Genomic DNA, 26,370 nt, shown 5'->3' with positions numbered 1-26,370 from the left:
TTCCCACTCACCAGTGTGTACGTCTCTGCTTCGGGGTCCTAGTCTTGAAGTACTTAACAGTTAATTTCTTAAGATGAAGTGTTTAATGAGACTTAAGGAGAAACAGTGTTAAAAGTGAACTGATGTTGCTCGGTGCATTGCCACGCCAATTCTGAAGTCTGCTCTCCTAGTCGACGTATATGAATCTTAGATAAGGGTTATAGATCACTGCATACCTCTCTCCACTACAGTACATTGTAAGGTTGAATCTTATTCTTAGACTGCACACCAGGATTGATGATACCTCAGTGAGATACAGCCAACAAGTAGTGAACTGTCCCTCTCAGCATCACTAAGGTACTGCTGCAGACAGTAAATTGATGACAGTAGAATGTTGACGCAACTACCTAAGGAGTTGGCCTTGAGAAGACCAGAGGACGTAGAGAGACAGGCGCAGGGAGACAATGCGCAGAGGAATGAAATAATTCTCTAACATTAATTCTCAAACAGGGCCCACAATCCCTGGCAAAGGGCTGCATCACCAAAACAACCCAACTGCTCCTCAGTTCTGCATGAACATAGAGCAAAAGTGTTTCCAGAAAGTTTCTTCTCCAACATGACTGCTTGTTACTGTGGTTTTGAAATCACAATATGACCAATAATCTACTCCACTCTTGTGGATTTAAGAGCTTCACTAAGAATAGAGAACTGGGGTGGGGGGGGCGTGTCGTTCAAGTTTACTACACAAAATTGTGAAAAATGTGGCATGGTGAAGGAAGAACAGATAATCATGTGGATACAAGGTAGTGGCTGCGAAAAGGTCAGAAAAGATTTATCAGGGGGGATTTCAATACCCCATGACATATAAAAATCAGCCAGAATGTCTAACGATGACTGAAGTGCTACAGTTTTATTACTCTGAAGCTGGATGCCTGATTTCTTCTCTCTGCGTTTGCTGTCATTGTCTCTTACTTGGACAATACCTGGACAGTATTGAGCTATTGTTGCTGGATGCTCTGGGTAAATTCATTTATGATTATTTCCGCATTTCACTGACTCACATACTGTATAGGCAGATACACAACTGGAATAGATAGAGTACTTCCTTTATGAATGGTTAGCCTTCAAGCTGCTGGGTTGCATTTAGTCACAATCAGAAATGTGTCCATTTATTGTGAAGCATTTTTGATACATACAAAGTAAAAATCTGTTCATAAGACATAAGGATTTTCAATTAAGTTTGATGGTGACTATTGGCTGATATCAAATACACTATATAGACAAAAGCGTCCAGACACACATCTTTATGGGGCTGTTTTTCAGGCGTTGGGCTCGGCCCCTTACTTCCAGTGAAGGGAAATCTCAATGTCTCTACATACCGAGACATTTTGGACAATGCTATGCTTCCAACTTTGTGGCAACAGTTTGGGGAAGGTCCTTTTCTATTCCAGGTTCAATAAAGATATGGAAACACTCCAAAATCTTATGGAAAGCCTTCCCTGAACAGTGAAAATGTTACAGCTGTCTATGTATTTAGAATGTGATTAAAATCATCAAAGTCCCTGTTGGTGTAATGATCAGGTGCCCCAGTACTTTTGTCTACATAATGTAATTCTAATGTAAAAACATTTTTTTAGTGCTGAAATAACTAGAAACAAAAATATATCTTTTTGTCATTTGTGTGAAGTGACTCTTCACTCCATGTCTCTTCTTTTGATCATATACAGCAAATCAATAAGACTTAGTGGAAGAGAGTATTTGTCCCCAATAATTTGTATTCCTCTTATATGCATTGACGGCTACACAGGGGAAACTATACACACAAGACCCAGCCTCCATCTTAGCCCCTCATATCCCTCACCTGTTATTGTTATTGACCACTGTAGTATTGTTCCTCCCTGTAATATATAACAATGTAACAGTGTCAACATTTCATATCACATGGATTAGTGCCTCAGCCATCTGTACAGCTGAATCGGACAAGTTCTGCACTTGTGAAGCCTCCTGGTGAGCACCATGGAATCACAACACCACCACCTAATGAGTGGAGGGAGCAGGATGAAGCACATTGAGGAGGGAAGTAGAGGCTCTAAAGATTGACAGCAAATATTTGACTGAATGGTAGAGGTGTCCCCTGAGACATAGGTGTGTGCTCAGGCACAGAATGCGTGTGCACGCACATCCCTAAACCAGAGCTAACAATTCATGTGTTATCAGTGTCTACAGCTGTCTTTGACCGGTGAAAGAGAGGGCTGGATGCTTCATACACACACATACACACGCAGTCCTCAGGATCTGCACCATGCTGAGACAAATGCACAGCTTGACTGTGGTAGATGATACTGTGTGTGTGTGTGTGAGAGAGAGAGAGTGCTGCGGATCATTTCTAACTGACTTCATATCTGTTGTAGACACACCCAGCTGGGTGCAAGCATGTACACACACACAAATGCTAATCCCTATGAAACCCCGTAACACAGACTCACACTCACTCATACACCTGACTGAGCACCACTTGGGGGGTTTCAGGTGGAAGTCTGCAGGGAGGGCTTCACAGCGTGGTCGGCCTAAAAATATAATACACTGAGGAGGTTCTTTGTGAATAAACAAACACACTGTAATATTAGCCATTCCTACAGAAAAATGTAAGAAGACGAGCACCAATGTTGTGCAATCTCAAACTGATTTAAAACCAGCTCTGCAGTTTCTGCATGAAGCACAGAGCATAGATGGATAGACCCTGAGCTGTGCAACAACCGGCTATGGTCCCTGAGACCTGCTCTCTCCTCTGAGAGCACAGATTAGCAGTAACAGATGATCAGAGTTCTCCACCTGCTGGACAAAAATTACAACTGCATCTTCTTCATGGCCTACTTTCTTTGAACTACAATTACCATCAACATGCAAACAAAGTGTGAAATGAATTCTTTTAGTTCACTGGTGTCTTCTTCTTCTCCTTCTCTTTCTCCAACCAGGAAATGTGGCTTCCTTTACATGAAGATAAAGCAGACTTTACATAAAATCCAGTCCGATGCCAAACTTCCTGAACTGGCAATGTGGGCCATTAGACCTGATGGCAACCATCTACAGTTTAAATTGTTAAAAATTCACGACAAATCATATGTGCTACAACTTTGCAACTTTCACCAAAGTGTAGACCCAGTTGAGCAGAAATGTTTAGATGTTTTGAGCTGGCAGAAATTATAAAGTCCATCATTCTATTTTTCTCAGACCCTGCAAAACTAACTCTCTCCTCCTATATTTTTTGCTCAATTGACAACAAACTTTCTACACCTCACCTTCAGATTGTCCTCCACAAATGACCCAGCCAGATTTTTGAATTATGAAAAACTGAGCCCATTGCATCAAAATTATTGGCTGTAAACAGATACTACAAATCGTCACAAAATATTTATCCAGTTTTCATGGGGGGAAAATTACGCTATGGTAGTTGAAGTGTGTCAAATTTAAGAATTTTATCAGATATTTTTTTTCCTCAAAACAAGATTTTTAACAGTGTTCTGTATTCTATCCTCATACAATCTATTGCAGTCAACAGCAGCTTAAAGAGCAATCAGTCCTTGTAAAAACATGGTCTATGTGGTCTAGATGAAGTCGTGAAATTCTCTGATTTTTGTCTTAAATTTTTGATGTTCTGATCCTCAAATCCTCAGATCCATCACAGCCTGCTGTTGTTGTTCAGACTGAGATGAGGCTATTATATCTATAGAATTGTATTTTTAAAAGATAAAGGATGACTTGATTTTAGATTTTGGTTTGGTTAGGTTTTGGAAAAGGGTCCCTTAGAAATGATGCTGAGACCATTCCTTCCAAATGGTAAAACAATAGCTTTTAAATTTCTCCATCTGTAACCAAATTTGAATATAGAACAGAAATATCAAGGTCATATTTGCTGCTCTTACGTTGGTGTGAGTTGTTTTGGAGATATCGGCTGTAAAGATGGTTACCTTCTTACATGAAACTGCTCACCACTATGGATTGATTTCTGAAATAAGACTTGTCACGTCAAATGTATTTTATGGCACTTTGAGCACCACCAAGTGCAGTCTAGTTCCACTATAATCTGCAACTCAAACCAAAACAATCTAGATGAATAAATAACGCTACAGGTTAGAGGAAAATGGGATGAACTGTCCCTTTAAGAGAAAACTGAAAGATCACCTCAAAAGAAGGGGAATTCAGTAGAACCATTTAAAATGCATAATTATGACTTGTATGTGTTCCAACGTTTATTGTTTGTCTTACATTTGACACACACAAATACACACAGAGGAGGAGGGGGGCGCATGACGTCAGGAGTCAGCTGACCTGGTTTGTTTTGCGTGCTCGAGCTCGTCCTGGTAAAAACACAGCGAGCTTAGAGGAAGGAAGGAACCAACGACCTCAAACCATCATTAAAATAGTGCTCTTTAGTTAGTATTTTACCAATAAGCTACCAACACCGAAACCACGGATAGTTTTATACATCATTTGTAGCTTTTATATATATATTTTTTTGCTTTGATACAGCTGCTACCTCTGTTTTCATCTACTGCCAGCTGGTTGACTTTGACGCAATATGCCTTCAGAAAAAACCTTCAAACAAAGAAGGACGTTCGGTAGGTTACATTACAGCTTGTTTTCCAAACAGGGCCTCTGCTTCGTGTCTTTTATGTAGACTAAAGTGCGTGTTTGTAACTGTCGCCCGCTATTCCTCTCTGAACTGTACAAGAGTGAATTACATCGTTAATGTAGACAGGCCAGGTGCTTATTGCCCCAGTGGCGAGTAGCTAGTGGTGTTGATTTTGTCCAGCTACTTCAAAGTTTAAAGTTTAGAGGTATGTCAAATACACAGGGGAGAAGCTTCACGTTTGTGTCTGTCTAGCTAATCGCAGATCTTAATCATATATTGTGGTCTGTTGTCGTGTCAACTTGTCTAAAGGAAGGTAGGAGACATTAATTGTTCCCACTCATATGCATGTAGGTTTAAATATAGAATATATTGGAATAGAATTGGGCTATTTGCTGGAGGCCCGTCTCTTCCTCTATGTGTGTTTGGGTGTTTATTTGAGACATGAGAGCGCTGGGAGAAAAACAAAGTGGTGTCGAAATGCAGGGCAGAGAGACGGAGAGCTGCAGGATTGGGGGATGGGACAGTTGGTAGATGAGAAGATGAGTTTAGGAGAGAGAACAGATACGAATGGGACTTGTAACTGCAGAGTTAACCTTGTTGTTGTTTCTCTCTGTTAGCAGAAGGCCAGGCCACAGCCACGATGCGGATTACTTTCAGTTACGCTCAGCCAAGGCCACGCTTGCTGTGCTTTTGCTGATGTAACATACAAGTTCATCCACTTGCCCCTCGTTAACTTAATATACTTTTTGTTTTGTTTTTTTCCTGTAATTTAGCACGAGTTAAAACAACAGCTTATTTTCATATAATATTCCATTAGGTTGACGAGTTGTGCTGTAGTTGTTGTTGGTTTTTGTTCTCTGTGTTATAGAGCTACTTTTAACAAACATGGGAACTGTTGCCTTCAGACCTGGAAACATAATTCCCAGAGTGACTAAAAGTATCCGACTTCCGGTTTAACGTCACGTTATTGGCCCAAATTTACACAAGCAGAGCACGTGAAGGCTGGGCAGCACAGGGAAACATGGTGTCACGTGTGTTTGACTAAGAACCTGCTACAGAAAAGCTTAAGGCACAATTTATTTCACTGCACCAAACCCATCAGAGTACAGCTAAGTGTTGCTAGGATGATGCACCTATCGCCACTTTAGGAAAAACACTTAGAGGTAGTTGTTGTTTACAAGTTGCATGTTTGGTTAACAGGTCATTGTATGACTCAGGAAACCACAGGGAGTCTTCCAGTTGTGCAAGACAGTACTGGCTAATTCCTCTATTTTGACAAGACAGAATTTTTTTGGAAGCAAAACACATGCTTTTAGGTCACCCGCTTCCTGTTTCTTTTGTTTGATCAAAATGAGATGACTCAGAGGCTGTTAGTCTCTTGGTCTGGTCATGAGAGACCGCTGAGACGCATACAGAGCTTCCCTGTTTCTGAGCGGTGAGCTCACCCTGATTGAAATGTGATCGTGGAACAATGCCTGACATTTCCTCAAGTTTAGTGTGAAGATAAACATTTGTCAGTTGATTGAATTATCCTAACAGCGGCTGCGAGCAGTTTTTAGTGACATGTCATAAGGCCAGAAACTCAGACTTTGAACTGACTCAAGTGCACTTCCTTTGAATGCTTGGCTCTAGTTGGATTTTTTTACTATTTCCACCAAAGGTTTCATGGTACGTCAGAAAACAAAAGATGATCACGATGGGGGTTTTTTTCTACACGTTCAGGTTTGTTGACTGATCGCATGATGACTATCAAACTGTCATTGCTGATGTTGTCAGTGCAAAGTGCAGTACGCCCAAGGTGTTATCTGTGCCTGTTTATTTTGACTCAGTCACAAATCACTTGAAATGGGCCTAAGCCTCAGAAAAGGGAGGCCTGTCCTGGCATGGGTCATCAGTGAGCGAGTGATCCATCCAGTCAGGCTTATGACCCCTTGAGTTATCACCTGATGTTGTAATCCAGGCACACTTGGACATAGTGGACGTATATTTAATGGATAACATCGTAAAAGGAGCTCAGGACAGATAAAAATAAATCAGATCAGGTGTGGTGTGTGTAAGGGATGCAAACTATACACACTTGTGAATACACACAGAAGTAATTGAGGAGAAAATGGGTGAATCATAATTTTAGTCTTATAATCTGCTAATCACAGTGGAATAATGTGGTTACACCATGAGTGGATTTTAGGAAAGCTCATTATGTTTTCACTGGACCGCCTTAGTCCACTAAGCAGCCTTTTAGATACATTACTCCCAGATGTTCCTGATCTGTTTGGTATTAAGCTCAAACAATGTAATCATGTTATGATTCTTTTTGTGTGTGTGTGTGAGTGAGAATATTTTCTGAAGTAGAAGTAATGGAAGACCAGTTCCAGTTACAAATTTTCCCTGACCTCATTTGTGTTTAATCAGTGCTTGCTGGCTCTCCTGACCTGCTGATCTCTTTGTCTGCTTGTTAACCTCCATTAATCTGATTCTGTTTTTCTGCCCTACAGAACAGAGAGTAGAAGATGTCAGACTGATCCGAGAGCAGCACCCCAACAAGATCCCTGTGAGTTCAGATGTACACTCACTTGAAATGAATAACGTTGCTTCAGTTTTTAGTGTGCAGGCTTTGGGGCCTCACCCAAACCTCTGAGAAGAAACGAAAACTGAAAGGGTAGAAATGCATCAGCGTGATGTGCAGAACAGCACGCAGGAAGACACAAGTACCAACAAGACAGGAAGTGTCACCACACATTTCCTGGTTGAGCTGTCCATGTGAGATGCTTTCAAATGGTATTTGTCAGTATCAGACGCATTTCTGCATTTCTTCGAAGGTTTCCCGACATCTGGTCGGTTCTTTTTTTGTTAATTAGTCTGTTTAATGTTTAGCTTTTGTGTACACTGACCACGACAGTTGTTTCTAGTTGTTCTTTGTGAAATGGGTGTGACTTCATCAGTCAGGTGTGCAGTGGCTCTCAGCAACCACCAATAAACAAACACACCTCGTGTTTCACCTGCTCGTTTTATCATTCTGAGATAGAGTATCAGCACAGGCCTCCATCTGCTGCCCCGTGTCAGGCCTCATTTCATCTTAAAAGCAGTCCAGTCACTGTGTGTTTTTGTGTGTTTCCTGTGTGCTCCCCCGGGGTTATAAAATGCCATGTCACAATAAGTGCTGAGTCCGGAGGCAGATGTGCTGTGTCACTGTAATGTAACTCCATCCAGACAGTCTCAGTGGAGCCTGTTGGGGGTGGAGCAGGGGACTGCATGACAGACTGATTATAACTGTCAGAGCAGGCTGACATGACAAAACAGAGGTCGGTGCACTTCTAAATATCAGGGCTACAGTTGCATTTTTATTTCTTCCATTTTAAGTGTTGTTGTTATTTTGACTTAGAAAGTTACATTCCAAAGTCAGAAATTATTTATCCCATTCTATTAAAATGGTTGCGTGCATGCAGATTAAACAGAAAGCAAATATATAATATGCAAATCATTTTCATTTTTGCTTCATTATCAGGCGTGACACATTCAAATTGTTTCCTCTTTCTAACCAACAGTTCAAAACTGAAAAACTGAAAAATTCCTTACACACATCACAACCGAGAACTGACTCTACATGTGCTGCCATAAATGACAAAGAGAAGCAGCAAATCCTTTCTTTTAAGAATCTGGACCCAGCAAACGTTTGACATCTTTGCTCAAAAAAATGAATAAAATAATAATTGATTATCAGAATGGCTGCCAATTAGTTTTCTATCAATCAACTAATTGACACACCTCTACTGTACATTGACTAATCAATTAATCATGTAATCATTGCAGTTGTCGTGTGGAATGTTGTCTTTTACAAACACGTAATAAAAATTTGCTAGAATAAATTTCCTGAAATTGCACAGTGTGTATCACTGTAAAGATGTAAGACTGCACGTTTCACAATGCACTGTTTTACCTCTATCAGACAGACAGGTTATCACGATGTGCATAATGGGCTTTTGAAGGCAGCATTAATAGTTAAGATGTGAAATAGCTTGGATAAGTAATAGAGTGTTTTCAGGTCAGTCAGAGGGTGCTCTGTAGCAGCCAGCCTTGGTGTATTATGGTTGTAGCAGATGCATGTAATTTACACTCCTTGTCAGTGATGAAATGGTCTGTGTTCTTAATGTCTTGTTTAATATACATCTTGGCTCGATTAAGTGTCTTGCTGAACGGCAGTGAATTTGTTTATAGACTCGGGTTCGGTCACAAGGACGTCTCAGTAAAGCAGAGGACCGTGTTCCTTTTTTTTCTTTTTCAACCTTCTGATTTGTGTGAGTTCATCTCCCTGTTACAGCCCATTATTGATCATGCACACTGGTCTGGTCAGGGAATCAGGTCTAAAATAGCACAGGAAATAGTGCCTTCATAGGATTCCATCAGCTAGTGTTAAAGTGGGGAAATCACTGATTGACTTTGTGAATGTCTTCTGTAGGTGATCATTGAGAGGTATAAAGGAGAAAAACAGCTTCCCATCCTGGACAAGACCAAGTTCCTGGTGCCAGACCACGTTAACATGAGTGAACTCATCAAGATTATCAGGTAGTCTGTCCCTTTCTCCTCCTTACCTCTTTTTCCTGTTGCTTTGTTCTCCTCATCCTCCCTTTGACTCCTCTCCACACTGCTATGTCCTTGTCTCCCCACCAGGAGGCGCCTCCAGCTAAATTCTAACCAGGCTTTCTTCCTGCTGGTGAACGGCCACAGCATGGTGTCTGTGTCGGCTGCCATCTCTGAGGTCTATGAACGGGAGCGGGACCAAGATGGCTTCCTCTATATGGTGTATGCCTCGCAGGAGACCTTTGGCGCTGCCACGACTGCCCAGTGAACAGCCTTCCTTCTTCTGGACAATTGGTAGATTTTAGTCCCTCCCCCTCCATGTTTCTTGCCACACACCTTTAGTCTCAACTGTAACTAAACCACAAACTGCTAAACCTAAACACAGCATAGTTTTTCGGCTTGAATTGGTTCAGGTTGTGCTCTATATGAGCTAATAGACTATTTGTGTACCACCATATTGCCCCGGTAGCGTAAAGCCCTGAAAGACCTGAACTGCAGAGTTAAAATAGAAAAATCTGATTCGGACTCAGGCCAATAGGGTCATTTAATGTCTCTGCTTTGTTATTGTCTGCTCTCATAGCAACATATGGCTTGATGGCAGCAGTTATTTTCAGTGTTGTGGTCACGTCTCCTTGGCTGTTTTTATGTTAATGTATATATACACTTCAGGTAGTGATACTATATAAAAGTGGTGAGGCTCCATCACTTCCCTATACATAATATATATATATATATATATGTGTGTATTATATATATATATACATATATGCATTAGCCAATGAACAAAGCCAACCTTAATTTTAAGGTTCTTGGAGACAGGCACTAGGAAAAGTTGTTATTACTCGGGGGGAGGAGGGGGGTTATTGCAGTTAAAATGTAAACGGAAGGGATTTGTAGTTTTTGATGGGAGTACTCCTACCAGAGGACTATGAAGTAGAGAAGATACCTGATAATGAACACATCCCTGCTGTGTGATCACATTCCCTCATTGGTGTTTTTATCCATCCCTGCCTTGTAGCCTAAAGCATCTTCACTGTAATGAAGAGATGTTAGGAAACTGCTTTGAAACAGATGATTGTAGTTTGCAAAAAAAAAAAAAAATGCCTTGGTGTACAGATAATATAGACTTTACAGCTTTGGATATAAAAGGGGTTCCAATGAGAGTGTAACCAAGTTGACTTTGGAGACACTACAAGGAGCATGGTGTGATTGCATGTGTGAGTGGAGGATGATGGTGTGTCTGTAAAAGCTAATGAGGGGAGGAGGTCGCCGTTTCATTTCCTTTTCATCTCCTTTGTCACAGAGTTTTGTTAAGGTGATCGAGGAATGAAGGAAGGTCGAAGTGAGAGTGAATGTCCGACTGTCCTTCTGGGTTCTAACAGGGGGTTGATTTCTCAGAGCTGTCACTGTGGGGAGCGCACAACCTCCTGTCTGTCTATAGATGGTCCTCCACACTTTCTGTGCGGTCGCGCTCCTCTTCCTCCTCCTCTTCACCATCTTCTTAACAGATTGTTTAGCTGCTTTTATATCACAGTATTTTATCATTTTGGATGTTTTTATTTAATGTGATTTTTATTCCATTGTACGCCACGTCTTTACTCTTTGCTGTCTGCAGTATGTGAAGTACTAGGGTGACTTTTTTTCTGACTAGTGAAAGTGTGTTTGTTACGGAGGGGTGGAGCATTCGTTTCAGTGCTGTTTTTTTTTTTTTCTGCCTGCTCCTCCGTTAAATACACACACATATCCACACACAGCAATATCACACAGCCTCCTCTTGTGTATTTATGTTGGTATTTTGTAAACAATAAAAGGAGAAAAAAAGAGAATTTATGGGGTTCCTGTGTCATTCTAACTAAAACCAGTATCCCAAAATCACCTTATAAATGCATTCATTGTGTTGTTCTTACCAGTTTACAAACACTCAGCACAAATGCTCATACACTCTAATTGTCAGCCCAGTCCTTAGAATAAATCATTGGTATTGAACATTTCAGTAACTGAAACTGAACTGACCTGTTGCACTGAAGCCTAACATGTAAAATACTGCAGCCTAGTTGCCATAGCCCATTAAGATGTATTGTAAATGTTTCATATGATACATTATACATAATAAACCGACGTTATTATAATCCTGAATCTTATGCAGCTTAACACAGTCGTATCATATGTAGTTTACTCCTCAGTGATCATTCAAACACATAAACATAACAGGGTGTAGAACTGAATTTTTCTGAAGGGATTTGTGGTTATTGATCATGGAGCAAACAGATATCTGCTGGTGAGGACTTAAATTTTGTTTTTCATTCACATTTGTTTTGCATGTTTGTTCTTCTGAAAGTTGCTCTGCTCTTTATCTGTGTGCATTCAGTATGTCTGGGGGGCGAGCTGACCACTTTTAAGCTTGTTAACTGGGACTGAAATAATGAAAGTCAGATTAATGGCAATTTTCTGCCACACTAAAGATGTTTCTGTAGTTTCAAGCATTCAGAAACATCTAATCATACATGTATAAATATGGGTCTGTTCCACTGTGTGCCCTGTAATTTTCTATAGATGAGAACACTGGGTTTTTATCCATGATAAAATTAGACCTGTAATCTCTGTGTTGCTCAGCTGGTTTATTTTAAGTCCTCCAGTCCACTGATTCAGTTAGACTATTTAGAAACAAATCTTAGGAAGTACATTCCATAGACAAAAGTACTGGGACACCTGACCATTACACCAACAGGGACTTTAATGACATTGCATTCTAAACACACAGACAGCTTTGCAGCTATAACAGCTTCCACTCTTATGGGAAGGCTTTCCACAAGATGTTCATCCCAAAGGTGTTGGATGGGGTTGAGGTCAGGACTCTGTGTGGGCCAATCAATTTCTTCCAAACCAAACACATCCAGCCATGTCTTTATGGACTTTGCTTTGTGCACTGGGGCACAGTCATGCTGGAATAGAAAAGGGTCTTCCCCAAACTGTTGCCACAAAGTTGGAAGCATAGCATTGTCCAAAATGTGTTGGTATGCTGAAGCATTAAGATTTCCCTTCACTGGAAGTAAGGGGCCGAGCCCAACGACTGATAAACAGCCCCATAAATATCCATAAACACTGGATACTTTTGTCTATATAATGTATTATTGGATTTACATTCAGGCCAATAGTCAAAACATACCCAGAAAAAGTGGATGAGCATGTAGGTGAAATCTACGTGCTCCATGCTAAAATTCTGTGTTCTTTGTGTTATAGAAATAATAGATTCGGTCATGCAAAAAAAAGCTTTTTGTGTGTCCAAAAGACGCTGTGACAAATGCCATCACTTGAGTCAGTTTGTCAGCTTTAGCGCCTCTGTTTCTGTTGTGTCTGAAGACTAGAAGTTTGAAAATGGAAAAAAAAAAAAATCTGGAGTTAGACAGACGTGAGCTCAGCAGATCTCTGTAACCCACTCTGCTCGAGGCTCAGGGCTCTGACCTACAAGTGAACTGGAGAATTATAAACTGCGGTCAAACATTTGCACACAAACATTTCAAAAGCACATTTTACTAAAGATGAAGCAACATGCATTCTGAAGCATTAACCAGCCTCTATTGTGACTGTTATACATTTTGGCTCTGGCTTCAAGGAAGCTGCAAAACTAAATAGTTCCCAAAAGTGGAGCCAACAACAAACATTCTTTGGTATGAACTGTGGAGGCAGTTTTCTTGTACTGTGTAATCCAAGAAAATATATGAAGTTTTATGCGGTCATGTTCATAAACAGTTACACTGTTGCAGAAAGTTAAATGCCCTTCAGCTGAAAAAGCAAGGGCTGATTGGTTGATTCTGAGTCCCATATTTCTTTGAAAAGCCAATAAAATACATTTTATGTTACATTACAAAAGCACACGTTAGGCTTATTCTAAACAACAGACTAAAGCTGTCACACACACACTGAATGTACAGTATTTACTATTTTAAATAAACACCCCATGTCCCTGTGCTGTGCCCACCAGGGGTACAGATAGAGTTTCATCTGAAGGACCAGCTGTCCTCGTGTCTGTAAAACTCTGGGTCCTGCCCAGCAACTCACTCGCAGTCAGACACTCGAATGCAAACCTCTCCAAAGACTCCGTCTCTCCATCTAAGAACAAGTTTAGGACTAATGAGTCCACAGAAACACTGCTGGGAAGTGAAGATACAAAGAGGTGTCAGGGACTGTTCTGATTGTCCTGCTACTGTGCAACAGGATCTGGCACTGGAGGCCATTTTGCTCTCAGGTTGGCGCTGAGGTAGAAAGGCTGCTGTGGGTTTCACCCCTGGCACTAGTAAAGGGCTTTCACAGGCAAGAAAGTGTCTGTGATCACAAAAATAACCCGAACCCTCGCCAGATGTTGAAGAAGGATTCCAGTTTCCAAGTGTGACAAGTCCTCACACACACACACACACACACACATCTCAGGCATTTCAAACCAGCCATGTCTTCTGCAGCCTTTGACATCCAATAATCTGCTCTCAGTTATCAAATGAAGCATTCAGGTGATCACTGACCATCAGAAAATATGTCACAAATACAAAACAGATGTGATCAGACCAATGAAAAAGCTATTGTGAGGAATCCAGAAATTCACTGGACCTTACAGAAATATTGAAGCTCTATCGATATGCTCTGTATTTAGCAATAACCCGGTGCACCATTTGTCCATCAGATGCTGGACGTCACAACTTGTTCTGCAATCTTTGGTACCAGGGAGCTAAGCTTTTCTCACTGGTTTCACTTCACCAGCCTTTTAATGCCACATCATGGTCATCAACTTTCACATGAGAGCGCCTGAATGCATCAGCGTTGCTCTCCATGGGGCCAGACCACCACCATCAGGGGTGGAGCAGCAGGTACAGCAGACCTTCAGGTTCCTGGGAGCAGGGCCACTCAGTTCCTTTTAAAAGTGCCCTGTAGAAACTTCTCGTAAACAAACAAAAGTTATACAAAGTGTCTCTCAACCGTCACATCTAACAAACACAATCGAGTGCATTTCCCTCCACAAAAAACATCTGCAAAGCCAACTGTTTAAATATTTTAAATCCTTACATGTTTACCACAGACCCACTCATAGTGCTAGTTGTGGTAATAAATAAAGACCAGGGGTACCTTTAAAGTGGACTTTTTCCCATGAGGATGAGGATTTTGAGTATGTGGCGTGTTCACACTGGGGAATGATATAACAAGGTGTATTCATTATACTCAATAAGCATACTTAAAACACTTGATTTCTGAGCGTGCTGTTGAGAGACATGATTCTCCCACAATGCAACACTTCAAGGAAACAGAGAAGCTGATCATTGGGGGTAGTTAAAATTTCTAGCAAAGTTAAGTGGCAGTTGTGTCACGAAGTTGCATGTTGATTTAATTTGCTCAGCACACACATTACATAACTTCCTGTTAGTGTAAAACAAATAATCACGGCTTTGAGTTGGATGAGATGTTTTATACCAACAGATTCAGTCTGCCAGAGAACTGCTGTTATGTTTAGAACAAGGAGAAATGCACTTAACTGAGTTCCTGTGACTTGCTGTGTGAGTGCTGTGACTTTGGTATGCAAACTTTAAACGACTATAAATGCTGGGTAGCAGATTTTGAGACTCTCTTGTCATACTGCACCATAAGTAACATGACTGTAGCGTTTCTTCTGAGGACGAGGATGAGGCAGGGCTCCAGCTAGGTCTCTGAAGTGAGTAGGGTTTGCTAATCTCAAAATCTTGGCTATGTTTTTGTGGAGATTCGAGGAGGCATGAAAGCTAATCTGACGACACGCACTGCGACAGCCACGCTTCTCGTCAACCTGTTTCTCCTCTGTGCTCCTCTCACATATTTGTAAGCATCTGCAAAAGAATTACAAAAGATACAAGTGGTCTGTGCTTTCAGATCAGCTGTCTTTGAACAGACTCGTGCTTGCCTCTTTGCACCCACAGGCAGGCTGTAGGTCTGCGCTTCCCTTTTAAACGCTGCTGCCTGCTAGCGAGCAGGAACATGAGGTATGGATGTGTCAGGAGTATGACAGTTCAGATCCACTGGTGTTTCTGCTGGTTAGTCCCCTGAGTCCTTATTGTCAGAGTGAGGAGTGTATTTCAGTCGAAATGTCCCTGCGAAACACAACAGACAAATACAGTTGTGTTATAATGCCCAGATCATAACTGAAATCGGTGTAGTGCCAAAAATTATTTAAAAAAATGAAATAAAATAAAAACAACATTAATTATAACGACAATGGTTACTCTAATCATCTAATCTAATCATTAGTGTCTGCCTTATTTATTGATCAGGAGGATTTTTTTTTTAATTTCACAAAGAGTAACACTTTTTTGTTCCAATCTTCAGAAGACATTTAGCGCGTCCACTGACGTGAGAAGGGCTTTTTTTGGTGGGCGCCGAATAACATTTGTTAAAAAATCCACCTCTCAATTCTCTTTCCATATTACAGCACACATACACACACACACCAAAGGTGTGAGAGTGTAATATTCTGTGAATGAGCACAATGTTTGTGAGCTGATTACCAGATCACATTAGGGCAAAAGCCAAAATCTAGATCTCCTCCTCCTCAGTTCCACTGCTAAACTTAGAAGCTCATGATGGCAGTTTCAGGATCACTTAATCAGAAGATTAGTCTCCTCCTAGCACAACAATAACGACAGGAAAAGTCATGCTCGGACGAAACTGGTTGAGATTATGGATGTCCCTACTGAGAAGGTTTGACAGCGAATTGATGTAAAGGTATGGTGAACTCACTCTCAGTAGGTGTGAGTGGCACAGTGTGGAATTAATTATTTTAGATAATAGTAATAATAGTTTAGTTAAGATATCTGATCCATTTGATTTATGTTTTAATAAATAACAAACCTTCCAGAAAGACAAATGGGTTAGCCCCAAGCGAAGACTTTATTGCTGCCAGCGGCACATTTGAGCAACCAAGAACATACTGGTGTCCGGAGGTGTTTGATTTATAAGCCTCACTTGGCTCAGACTCTCGCTGCTCAAAGAAGAGATAGCAAGTTTACACTCACCCTGCTGTGCTGAATCCATGGGCGGCTGTTTGCAGTCTTCTGCTCTGTGTCCATTGGCACCACAGTTATAACACGATAGGTTCCCTGCTGCCCGTTTCTGGCCTCCGTTTCCCATAATGCCATGGGGCTGGTAGATGGCAAAACCCTGCTGCTGGTCATGAGACACAGGGCTGTGGCGGTAGAGGGGCGGTGGCACCATCATCGGGTAGGAGAAGGGCGTGGCCCCGGTGCCGGCAGCGCTGGACGAGGCTATGAGGGGGCTGAGATGGAGCAGAGGACCCAGGGTGAAGAGGGAGGGTCCGGCTGACAATGGCTGCAGGTAGCCGGCCGCTGCATACCCAGGCAAGGCCCCATAGGCGCCACAGTTCCCCCGACAACCGCAGGAGCTGCAAACACACACAGAGGGCGTGTGACCTGAACTTTGCTCCAATGAGGAGGCAGACGAGGGGGAAGGGGAGGGGCTGGAGGTAGGCTGAGGCAGGTGGTAAGTGTTTCCAGACACGGCAGCCACTGGAACACTGCTTGCAGTTGCCATGGGAGCAAAGCCACCACCACTACTGGAGCTACCGGACTGTGAACTGGATTTTGTGGAGGGACAGGAGGAAAAAGAAGAGAAGGAGGAGGAGGAGGAAGAGGAAGTAGGTAGACAGGAGTAGTATCCGGAGGGAGAGGGGGATGTAGAGGACGAGAGGTGAAAGTGCAGAGGGGGGTGGGAGACGTGGTGGAGGCTGTTGGAGGTAGAGGTCATAGCAGAACTGGTTTCTACAGCACCTCCCGCTATGCCACGGCAAACCACTGAGTCCTGGACTGTGGAGGAGCTGTCCATGTTCAGCCCAGGGAACAGGTTCTCCAGCCTCATCCCCATCCCCACACTGAGCCCGGGGTTGAACACTGCTCCCGCTGCAGGCAGGCCCAAGCCCAACGGCTTAGTCCTGTCGTCCGTGCACAGCGGAGGGGGCCTCGGCTTACGAGGCGAAGTCAGGATGCGTGCTGGGTTTGAGACCGGGGAGAGCAGGGTCTGGGGATAACTGGCTTGTGGGTGGTAGGGAGGTTGCGGCAGACCAAAGGAGCAGGAAGGAGGGAGAGGAGGAGCTGGATCGGTTTGGACTGGTAGGACCTGGGCTGTGGGACGACCAGAGCCCGCGGGGCAGCTGGAGTTCAGGATGAAGAGGCATGACCTGTCCTTCTCAGGAGCCCCTCCTGCTGTGTCTGGACCTGACACACCTGTAGCACAGATACATGATGGTGTGTTGAAAGCTCATTTTAATGTGTGTATGAATGAATATCAGACAGAGGAAGTCAGGAATTGGACAGTTTAAACATGTTAGGTTTCAATGAAAATAAACAACATCAAGTGTATATCAGGATATACAATATTTCATTTTCTCATTAAATGTTGGGTTTATACAGGACAACTTCCACCCACTGGTGACTTTCAGTTACGACGATGCAGGTGGTTTGCTGTGATCAATTCTCACACTTGTCTCACAAGAGCAGACAAAAAGGATACAACTTGTAAATACAGTTGGTGGTATGCTGATGTACACAAGTACAGGTATATAATAAAATGTGATATACAGAAATGGACATGTCTTTTGGCCCAATCCAAAAATTGTTACAGTACAAATAACTGCCCAGGACTGGATAAATGTATGCAATGTAAACAGAAACAGAAACAGTACCCTGTTTCATTTCATGTGAGAGTGTCAAAAGTTCTCCTGAATACTTCAACCATGAAGATTTCCCAGTAAATGTAACGAGACACAAACAAATTAACTGCTGTCTGTTACAGGCCAGATGTGTGAAGGCTTAAAAGAAGGACACTAAATGGCATAAAAATAGCTATAACTGGTAATGTATGGAAGCAAAGAAGGTTCATAATAATCTGACTTTAAATATCTGACCTTTATGACATGGAAACATTTTTTATTTTAATTTTTTTAAGTCTAAATGCTAATGCACAACCTGAAGTTACTGACAAAGATGACAACTTTGAAAGAAAATTTACAATTCAAACCATGTATATTTAAGACAGGATTTTCAAAGTAAAATTAATTTCAGTGACATAAATTTAGCATTGGAATTGGAATTTGGACAAAACAAACACTGAATCTGGAGAGGACTTTAAATGTTTTTAGTGGCCACCAGTGATTTCATTTTACAATTAGGCTTTTAAATGCTTTTGTTTTTTACATTATCAAAATCTTATGGCCTTTATTGGCTTCCATAATAACACATCAATATCACTTGGGTCTAGCTTGTGCTACTGCATGTGTGTTTTAACAGCAGGGAAAGTCTGTTCAGCCCATACTAATGTCAATTTATTGTCATTATTTTGTGAGCTTAAATGAATGGAAATAAGATGACACACTGAAAGAACTGAAAGGTCTGAGCATTAAGACAAACAGGCCAACAACACAACAGGGAAAATCACTTCATTGCCACTTTCAAGCTGCAGCATTCAAGAAAATATTACTCTGTGAGAAAACCTACGCCTGTGAATGTCTCTGGTCCTGTCCAAGGTGGAGTCACAGCAGACTGGTGTTCGAGGGGAGCAGGAGGAGCTGGAGTAGCCTGAGGATGAGCTGTTGTCTGTTGAGACGGGTTGATGGTGTGGCACTGCGTCCACCTCCACTCGTAGCTCTCCTGGATTTAAATACACTGCAATTTTGGACTGTTTTTGGACTGCCACAGTGTAATTTTAAGTTATATTCAGATGAACACCAAGTCGGTGCATTTTGGGGCCACTGGCAGCCTTCACATTGTAAACTTGTGTGTGAATGAAGTCAAATAAGCAGAGAAAGCCTGACACAAACCAGCTTTGTTACCTGAGGTGGGATGTGTTGAGGGTCCCATGTGACTGGAAGGCGTTACCCTGGCGATGCCACTGAAGGAGCGCTTCTCCATCTTCATCTCCCTGCTGAGAACACACACATGTAGCAACAGAGATTTGATGTGCACTCTACTTCATTCTGTTTTGTGAACATCACAAGCTAATTTTTAGTATAAACATATATAGTATAAACACATTGGGGCAAACCAAACTAGACTTTAAAGGAAATGTTCATGTGATGGGTAGCTCAAAGAACTCTTCTTCTTGACTGAAAGAGAACAAAATATCCCAAATATCATGAATGTAAAAGCATCAATGTTATCTTAAAACATGTCCACGTGTTGAGGTGAGTGGAAAGCTAGCTTGTGTCCACCCATCACCACCAGGGGGAGACATTGTCCACTTAACAGGTTCCTCAACAACTATTCTTTACAAACATCCTCAAGCCCATCCTATGGAAAACCATTGCAGGAACTTTCCATTTTCATTGTCTTGTTTAAGCATGCTCATACACAACACTCATACAAGTGTTGCCACCTGCCTGATGGGAACCTGTTGATACTGGGGGTGGAAAGATCAACAGATAATGAGAGCCAGTTCACATGTGAGGAACCCAGGTGCGTGCCTGCGTGGGTGGATGTGTTTGTGTAACAAACCCGGAGCATGTGGACGCATTTGCTTGCACGTCCATGGTTTAGTGTTTTTGCATGTGTCTCTGTTAGTTATCTCCTCATAAGTACATCTTATCTCTGCAGCCCACCTATAGCTGGTTAACCATTGACACGGCATGGAACGTTACTGCTGAATATTTACTGTTAAAATGAGCAGCTGATCAGTTTGTCTGTCAATCATTAATAGGAAAAAGCATCTGCTCACTTCACCAGCCACAAAAACAGAGCTCTACGCTGTAAATAAGACTGAAATTAATGCCTTATTTGTCATCATTTAGTTTTTACAGATAAAATACTATGTATGTTTTAATGTCACAACACACATAAACAACATACTACACATATTCTGTATATGGACTAACTTCCTACATGTAAAGTGAGTAGTTGCTTTAACTGAAGCTCAACCTGAGGTTAGCAGCACACTGAATACATTTCTGTGCAGACTGTTTCTGATCAAGTGATTCTGTGCGCCCTCAGTTCAAAACCTGCTCTCATGACTTACTCCAGATGCTCTGGCAAATTCTGAGCACGTGAGAGGATGCATACTTAGTCACTCATGGCTCAAGAGGACACATGCTGCAGAAAGCAAGGTCCAACAGGGTGACCCTTCATTCCAGGTCAAATCCAAAAACATCTTGCTCTCGGTGTAGTGTATGCATACAAGGGAACTCAACTGCAAAAACTGATTAAGTACTGTAACTCATTATTGCTTTTGTTTTCCATTTCCATTTCCATTCCATCCAGTCATCCAGGGTCCATTCAGCTGGCAAATGTCAGCAACAGCTGGGGCTGAACGCTGTGCTAAAAAATTACATTGTGATTCTTCTGACAGATATTGCAACTGCAATATGAGTCACGATATTGGTGAGAATGCTCATTTTTTCATTTCATTTTCATTGAAAACAATATGAAAAACAATGTATCTAATTACCACATATTAATAACAAAATAATGTATTTTGATATGCCAACACAGCAATAAATAAATATTGTAATAACTTACTTACAAACTCAATTAAAAATCTTTACACTGGATTAATGATATCTGCAGCTACTGACTTTTGAAGCTCTAGTTGAGTCTTGAGTTTCTTCTTTGCTCCTTGGGTCAGGTCGTACTTGTTCAAGTCTTCCTCTGTCAGCCCTAAAAACTGTAGGTAACACAGAGAAACAGGTTTAAGACCAATAAACATGTACAAGACAAGCAGATGTACTCGTGTATTTAAGAGTGCAAAACACCACCTCCTCCATGGTGAGCTGTTTGAAGACCGGGTAATACTTGTGGAGCCGAAGCCTGCGGAGCCAGTCCAGAATGCCATTCTGCTCCGGAGTGTTGGGCTGGGACTGGCATGGTGTCTGTGTGTGAGACTGGGAACGGGACTGGGAATGAGACTGGGGGTGTGAAAGGGACTGGGAATGTGAGTGGGAGGTTGGCTGTGAATGGGACAGGTGCAGGGCCTGAGGCTGTGCGCTGGGCTGGCTGTTGGTTTGTGGGTGAAGGTGGTGCTGGGAGTGGTGCAGGGGCTGAGAGTATGAGAGCGACTGGCTGTGCTGGGGATGCAGCTGGGAGGAGGGCTCACCTCCTACAGCCATGGAGCACTGGGTGGACAGGGCTGGCACAGGGGGAGGGAGGGAGGACAGCTGGGGAGGAGGAATGGAGGGAGGAAGAGGAGGAGGGAGGGAGGAGAGGTGAGGGGAAGGGCGAGTCAAGACAGAGCTGTGGGTGCTGATGACAGGTTGGACACTGGCAACTCGGTATACTGCCCTGCAAAGAGAAAGACTGTCTCACGGCACAGAAATGAGACCAACGGGAGACAAAGAGTGAAAAAAAATCTTACCTGTTGGTTCCTCTGTACTGAACCATGCAGCCAGCATCTGAAGGACAGAGTGGAAACAAAAAAAATTTCATCATCTCCATTATCATAACACCAAACCATAATAATGAAAAGCATATTACATTTATCATCATTTCTCATAATATCAGTTTCCCATGCAGTAATGCTCTGTCATACTGATGGATGTAAATGAAGTCAAGATACATCATCAGGTCTTCATCAGGACAGCAATAATCAAATCAGGTTTATATCATTTCATTTTATTAAAGATATTGCAATTATTGACCACTAGAAAGGCTATGGATCAACACTTTACAAGGCGCTTTCTGTTTTGTTTGCAAAGGAAATGCATTTAATACATTTGTTGTGCCTCAGAGGCACACACAATCACTTCTGTTGTTTGTGAATGTGAATGTGCTGTGGAAAACTCACTGACAAGGTTCCTGTACACATTAGAAAGGTATGTGCTGCCATGTTTTCTCACGTTAAGTCTAATTTTACTTATCATATTGATGCTAATCCACGGAAGAAGAAAAGTTGAATTGAATGGCTTTTGTGAGAAAATACGTGTCTCAGTCGTCCTGATGGATTGTGGTGCTGTCTTCATCTTCAGTGTTTTATTACAACTAAAGTAATAGTAACTAACTGAAACTGCGGTAATCCTACTGGAACTGCATTTTTTACCAACTGCAAAATGTGAATTTTAAATGTCATGGGAATTCTGCATGAAAACTGATGATGATAACTGCCACTTTTTCAGATTTCTCAATGAGAGAACTTATGAAGAAATTGAAGTCTTTGTCAGGCATCGTTTTGTTCTTGTCCGAAAGTAAAGTCTTAAATGAGATAAACCCGTTAACCCAATGACCCATGTGTTCAGTGCAACAAACGTGATATTACAGTCTCATATATGACTTATGAAAAATGGACACATTGTGGTGAAGGGCACAGCAGGAAAATTACAGCAGAGTAAGACACATTCATATTAGCCTTGTTTCCTGTGGTCTCCTGTGAGCACACACACACACACACACACACACACACAGAGGTGGAAACACATGCAAAAAGTACAAGCACACACAGATATAAACTGCACTGATGACTATAAATACTCTCCAGGATGAAGTCACTCTCACAGAATCAAACACAGACACACACACACACACACACACACACACACAAACACACAATCCAGCATGAGGTTACCACACTCTAGGCTTCCCAACACAAACATGCCACACTGAATTCCCACACCAGACTAAAATAGACGCCGTCTGCTCCCTCCAGCACCTCTCAAACACAAACTGAAAATCCTGCCTGCAGTCTCACCTCTATCACCTCTCCACTATCACCAAGCAAGACCGACATTCACAGCCTTGTCCCTTCCATTACCTCTTTTTTCATTCCCCTCTTTCTCTCACCTCCAACAGCAAAATGCACGCATTAAATCTTTTATCTTGCCCTTCTCGTCCCATCCCTCCTTGGCACATTCATTCCCTGTATCTAAGAATAGAGATCTCCTGTTTTATTTCCCTGCTGCACTCTGTAAAGACCCTGTTGCTACACACTCATGACATCTGCAGTTTAATAATCTATGATGGCTCCTGCATTTCTCTCCATTCATCACTGAAAAGAGAAAAAAATTAAATGCCAAATATAAAGACAGCATTCATAATAAAACAAAATAAAGACTCACTAGAGCTGGAGGTGAACGGGCAGGTTGGGGCTACTGGGGCCATCGGGGGGGAGGAGGGTACTGGAGGGAGGGAGGCAGGACAGTTGGGTGAGAGAGGCCTGGTGGAGGTGAAGAACAGCTGGACACTGTGGTGCTGGAGGACATGGCAGGGCAGTGCTGTCAGACACCTGGGTGCAGGCAAAGAGACAGGACAGCAAGGGGACACACAGGGAGTCAGACAGACGCAGGGAGGCCACATAAAGTCAGCTGGATTTAAAACCACAAGAAGAGATGCGTGTGCTTATCGAGATAAACATGAAGAGCTTGGATTAAAAACATTCCACATATCCATTGATGGTCTCTGGCTTTCTAACCAGACAATTAGCAAGCAAGCAAAGTGAAGCGGCAGCTGCTGCTGCTAGCCAAGTAATACAGTTTACTGGTATTTTGCAAATATGATGTGTTTACGAGAGTGCTGGAGGATTACAGTTAATGACCACAAATGGCATTACGCTCTTACCAATGTGGTCTCCACGCTGTTTTTATCTCCTGCATCTGTACAAGGATTTATATGGCATTTAATAAGTCTCAAAAACCACAGAAAAACCAGGCTCAAGGGAAGAGAATGGTAATGTGAGCAGGAAAGCATCCTCTGCTCCATGAGCACGGGGCTGTGATGGGCACATGCTCGACCCTCCCGACACTCTCGCATGGTTGCGGTCTACGCTTGTGGTGAAGATGACTTAATATTTTGGAGGCAGAGACGGCTGATGACATTTCATTGCTTCCTAAGAGTTCAATTAAATCCCCGTAATTTCCTCAGCTGGAGCACAGCTTAGCATTATAGAACAGAAACAACACTTTTCATGGACAAAACCCCCCTCCAAAAAAAACAGGACGGGTTATGGAACTAACCTGGGGTCCAGCTCCACGGACTGAGGGAGGATTTTCTCCGGCCCTTCATCGGGAAATGCCTGGGACAGCTTAGGGAGAAAAGATCAACAATTAAGACATGATCACAACCCTAGAAAACCTCGCCGTTCAAACAGCTTGATATTCTCTCGTGATTCGGAGTGAATGTCTGACAACATCATTAAATCAGAAACAGAGAGAAAGGTTGTTATTACCCGCATATAGCTTGAGATCATTATTATTATCGATCAGGCAAAGTGTGTTTCAGTGGTGGTCCTGACCTGAGACAGCAGCTCTGTCACCTCCTGCTGAGTTCTGACAACGGATGACACAAAACCATCAGACCAGGTGACCTGGAGGAGACAGGGTGAGGAGAAAGACAAGGCGGAGGTACAAAATCCATCACTAGGGAGGAGGTGGTGAAAACATGAGAGATGAGACAACAGAGAATATCTGGTGTGTTTGTCTGTTTTGCACTGGACCCACCTCGAACACGTATTCACTGTTGTCTTCAGCCTTGTGTGTCACGCCTCTCAGCACCACCCTCTCAATCACCACTGAAAGGAGTGCACATCGTTTAACAGGTGATTAACCACACATAACACATCAGTCATTCATGCTTGATTAATTTAAACGGCCCGGAGGAACTCAAACGTGACCTGCTCTCATAAGTCAGAAACCAGAAGCTACAAACGATCGTTTAATCATGTCACCGGGTTCAACTATTCCGACTGTGATGTGAAGCAGACCGACTCCACTACAACACAGACTGACTGTAGTGTGTGCATGAGTTTAGTGGGTTTTTAACCATCCTCTGTGACCTCACGTCAATTACTTCTTCAGGTGTTGAGACTTCATTCCTGTATTATGCTGCTAAACATCACTCCTTCTCCAACCCAGCATTTTAACCACCGAAAGATGTAGGACAGTATTGTTACAGAACATGCCCGGCACGGCAGACAGACATCCTCTTTACTGGTGGATCTTAATCTCATTAACTGTCTCGCAAAGCCAAGCTGCTTTTTGTCATTTACTGACCGTTTAAGAGGTGGAAGAGCTCCATTGTTGCAGGTCATTACTCACCTGCAGGTCAGGAAACACGATTGACAAGAGATTAATTAAAATCTATTTTAATTAAATTGTAATAACAACACCAAACAATTCTTTCTTTTTTTAAGTTTAAGATGACAATGGAAATGGCATATGTTTGAATTATGGCCTGTTGGCTGGACATGCAAACTGAGACTTCTCACTATATTTTTTTAATTCTCAATAATTACCAAACATGCAAACAAGATTTACTTTGGCCTGGTGGGGGGGGTTCCAGTTTATATAATTACAGGGGAAACACTGAATTCTGAAAGCACTTTGATTTATCAGGTACTGAATTTGCTTCAGCCAATTTTTTTTAATAATAAAATATATTCACACAATCATATATAATTACATATTTGTGGATAAATGAATTTAAACCCCATCCCCCAGTCCCACTCCCAAAACATGACTGAAAAAACTAGCATAATGATAGTTGCAATGCTAGGTACTATCCTCATCCAATTATCGTCTTTTGTCTCCCAGTGGCTTGACATGTGGATCTCTAAAAACATAACTCAAATATAATACATGTTCTTCCATGAGCTTCCTCCACCCCTAACAGCTATTCATACCTTCATATTCTTCCCCTGTTGCTGCAACTTCACCTACAAATAAGCCAAACGATCCAAACTAATCTGTGCGAGAGCTTCTTGTCTTGTTTTTCCATTCATCCTTGAAGTCAGCTGCCCTCAGTTTGTGTGGACCATGTAATACTAATCAACACTTAGTGACTTTGAAATCTCTGCCTCTGTACACTCACGGTCCAGCAGTAACCTGGCTGATTATTTAGTCTACCATAAGAGGCTAAAATCTCGACTTATCGCTCTGCCATGTAAATATGCACTCTAATTTTCCATCTGGACAGAAACTCCTAACTCCTGTTCTGAAACCTCCCCACAGCTGCTACTGCATAACTCATTCAGGATGGTGCTCTCCACCTGGGATTCAACCTACTCGAGTTCTGCTATCTGTCTGGTCCAACCTGTAATCTGTCCACCAGCTGCCTGTGGCTATTTGCATCACATATAAAACACCAGTGCCGGCTTTCAAACTTTTGACCTGTGAGTAATCTCACATTTCTGATACAAATCTTCCCTGCCCCGCTTCTTTAGCTCTGAAATAACATTTCCAGTCC

General features: G+C 42.2%; 2 protein-coding genes across 5 annotated transcripts in view; one reads left to right on the top strand and one right to left on the bottom strand.

Annotated features, from left to right (window-relative positions):
• Positions 1 to 4,321: 4,321 nt before the first annotated feature.
• On the top strand, positions 4,322 to 11,016 carry map1lc3b (microtubule-associated protein 1 light chain 3 beta). 3 transcript variants are annotated; one of them, XM_046393189.1, is made up of 5 exons: positions 4,322 to 4,598; positions 7,108 to 7,163; positions 9,069 to 9,175; positions 9,281 to 9,484; positions 10,494 to 11,016. In XM_046393189.1, exons 1-4 carry the CDS (start codon positions 4,559 to 4,561, stop codon positions 9,456 to 9,458), a joined length of 381 nt encoding a protein of 126 aa, XP_046249145.1. In that variant the 5' UTR covers positions 4,322 to 4,558; the 3' UTR covers positions 9,459 to 9,484; positions 10,494 to 11,016. The 3 variants fall into 3 exon arrangements, with proteins under 3 accessions (XP_046249145.1, XP_046249146.1, XP_046249147.1); XM_046393190.1 differs by lacking the exon at positions 10,494 to 11,016 and having other exon boundaries at positions 4,364 to 4,412; positions 4,510 to 4,598; positions 9,281 to 10,314; XM_046393191.1 differs by lacking the exon at positions 10,494 to 11,016 and having other exon boundaries at positions 4,375 to 4,399; positions 4,510 to 4,598; positions 9,281 to 10,314.
• zcchc14 (zinc finger, CCHC domain containing 14) overlaps positions 10,835 to 26,370 on the bottom strand; it is a 28,798-nt gene continuing 13,262 nt past the window's right edge. Inside the window, exons 4-14 of one of the 2 annotated variants that reach the window (XM_046393187.1) lie at positions 24,627 to 24,697; positions 24,422 to 24,493; positions 24,144 to 24,211; positions 23,250 to 23,416; positions 21,557 to 21,593; positions 20,961 to 21,483; positions 20,781 to 20,869; positions 19,047 to 19,135; positions 18,712 to 18,864; positions 16,219 to 17,442; positions 10,835 to 15,297 (exon numbers count right to left, since the gene is read on the bottom strand). In XM_046393187.1, the coding sequence (XP_046249143.1) occupies positions 15,242 to 15,297; positions 16,219 to 17,442; positions 18,712 to 18,864; positions 19,047 to 19,135; positions 20,781 to 20,869; positions 20,961 to 21,483; positions 21,557 to 21,593; positions 23,250 to 23,416; positions 24,144 to 24,211; positions 24,422 to 24,493; positions 24,627 to 24,697 (2,549 nt within the window). In that variant the 3' untranslated portion in view covers positions 10,835 to 15,241. Of the gene's footprint in view, positions 15,298 to 16,218; positions 17,443 to 18,711; positions 18,865 to 19,046; positions 19,139 to 20,780; positions 20,870 to 20,960; positions 21,484 to 21,556; positions 21,594 to 23,249; positions 23,417 to 24,143; positions 24,212 to 24,421; positions 24,494 to 24,626; positions 24,698 to 26,370 lie in introns of both variants that reach the window. The other variant, XM_046393186.1, reaches the window with a different exon arrangement.

Source organism: Scatophagus argus, chromosome 7 (assembly GCF_020382885.2).
Source record: "Scatophagus argus isolate fScaArg1 chromosome 7, fScaArg1.pri, whole genome shotgun sequence".
Classification (NCBI taxonomy): Eukaryota; Metazoa; Chordata; class Actinopteri; family Scatophagidae; genus Scatophagus; species Scatophagus argus.
Note: the sequence above shows the minus strand (reverse complement) of the source record. Positions and strands in the feature narration are given on the sequence as shown.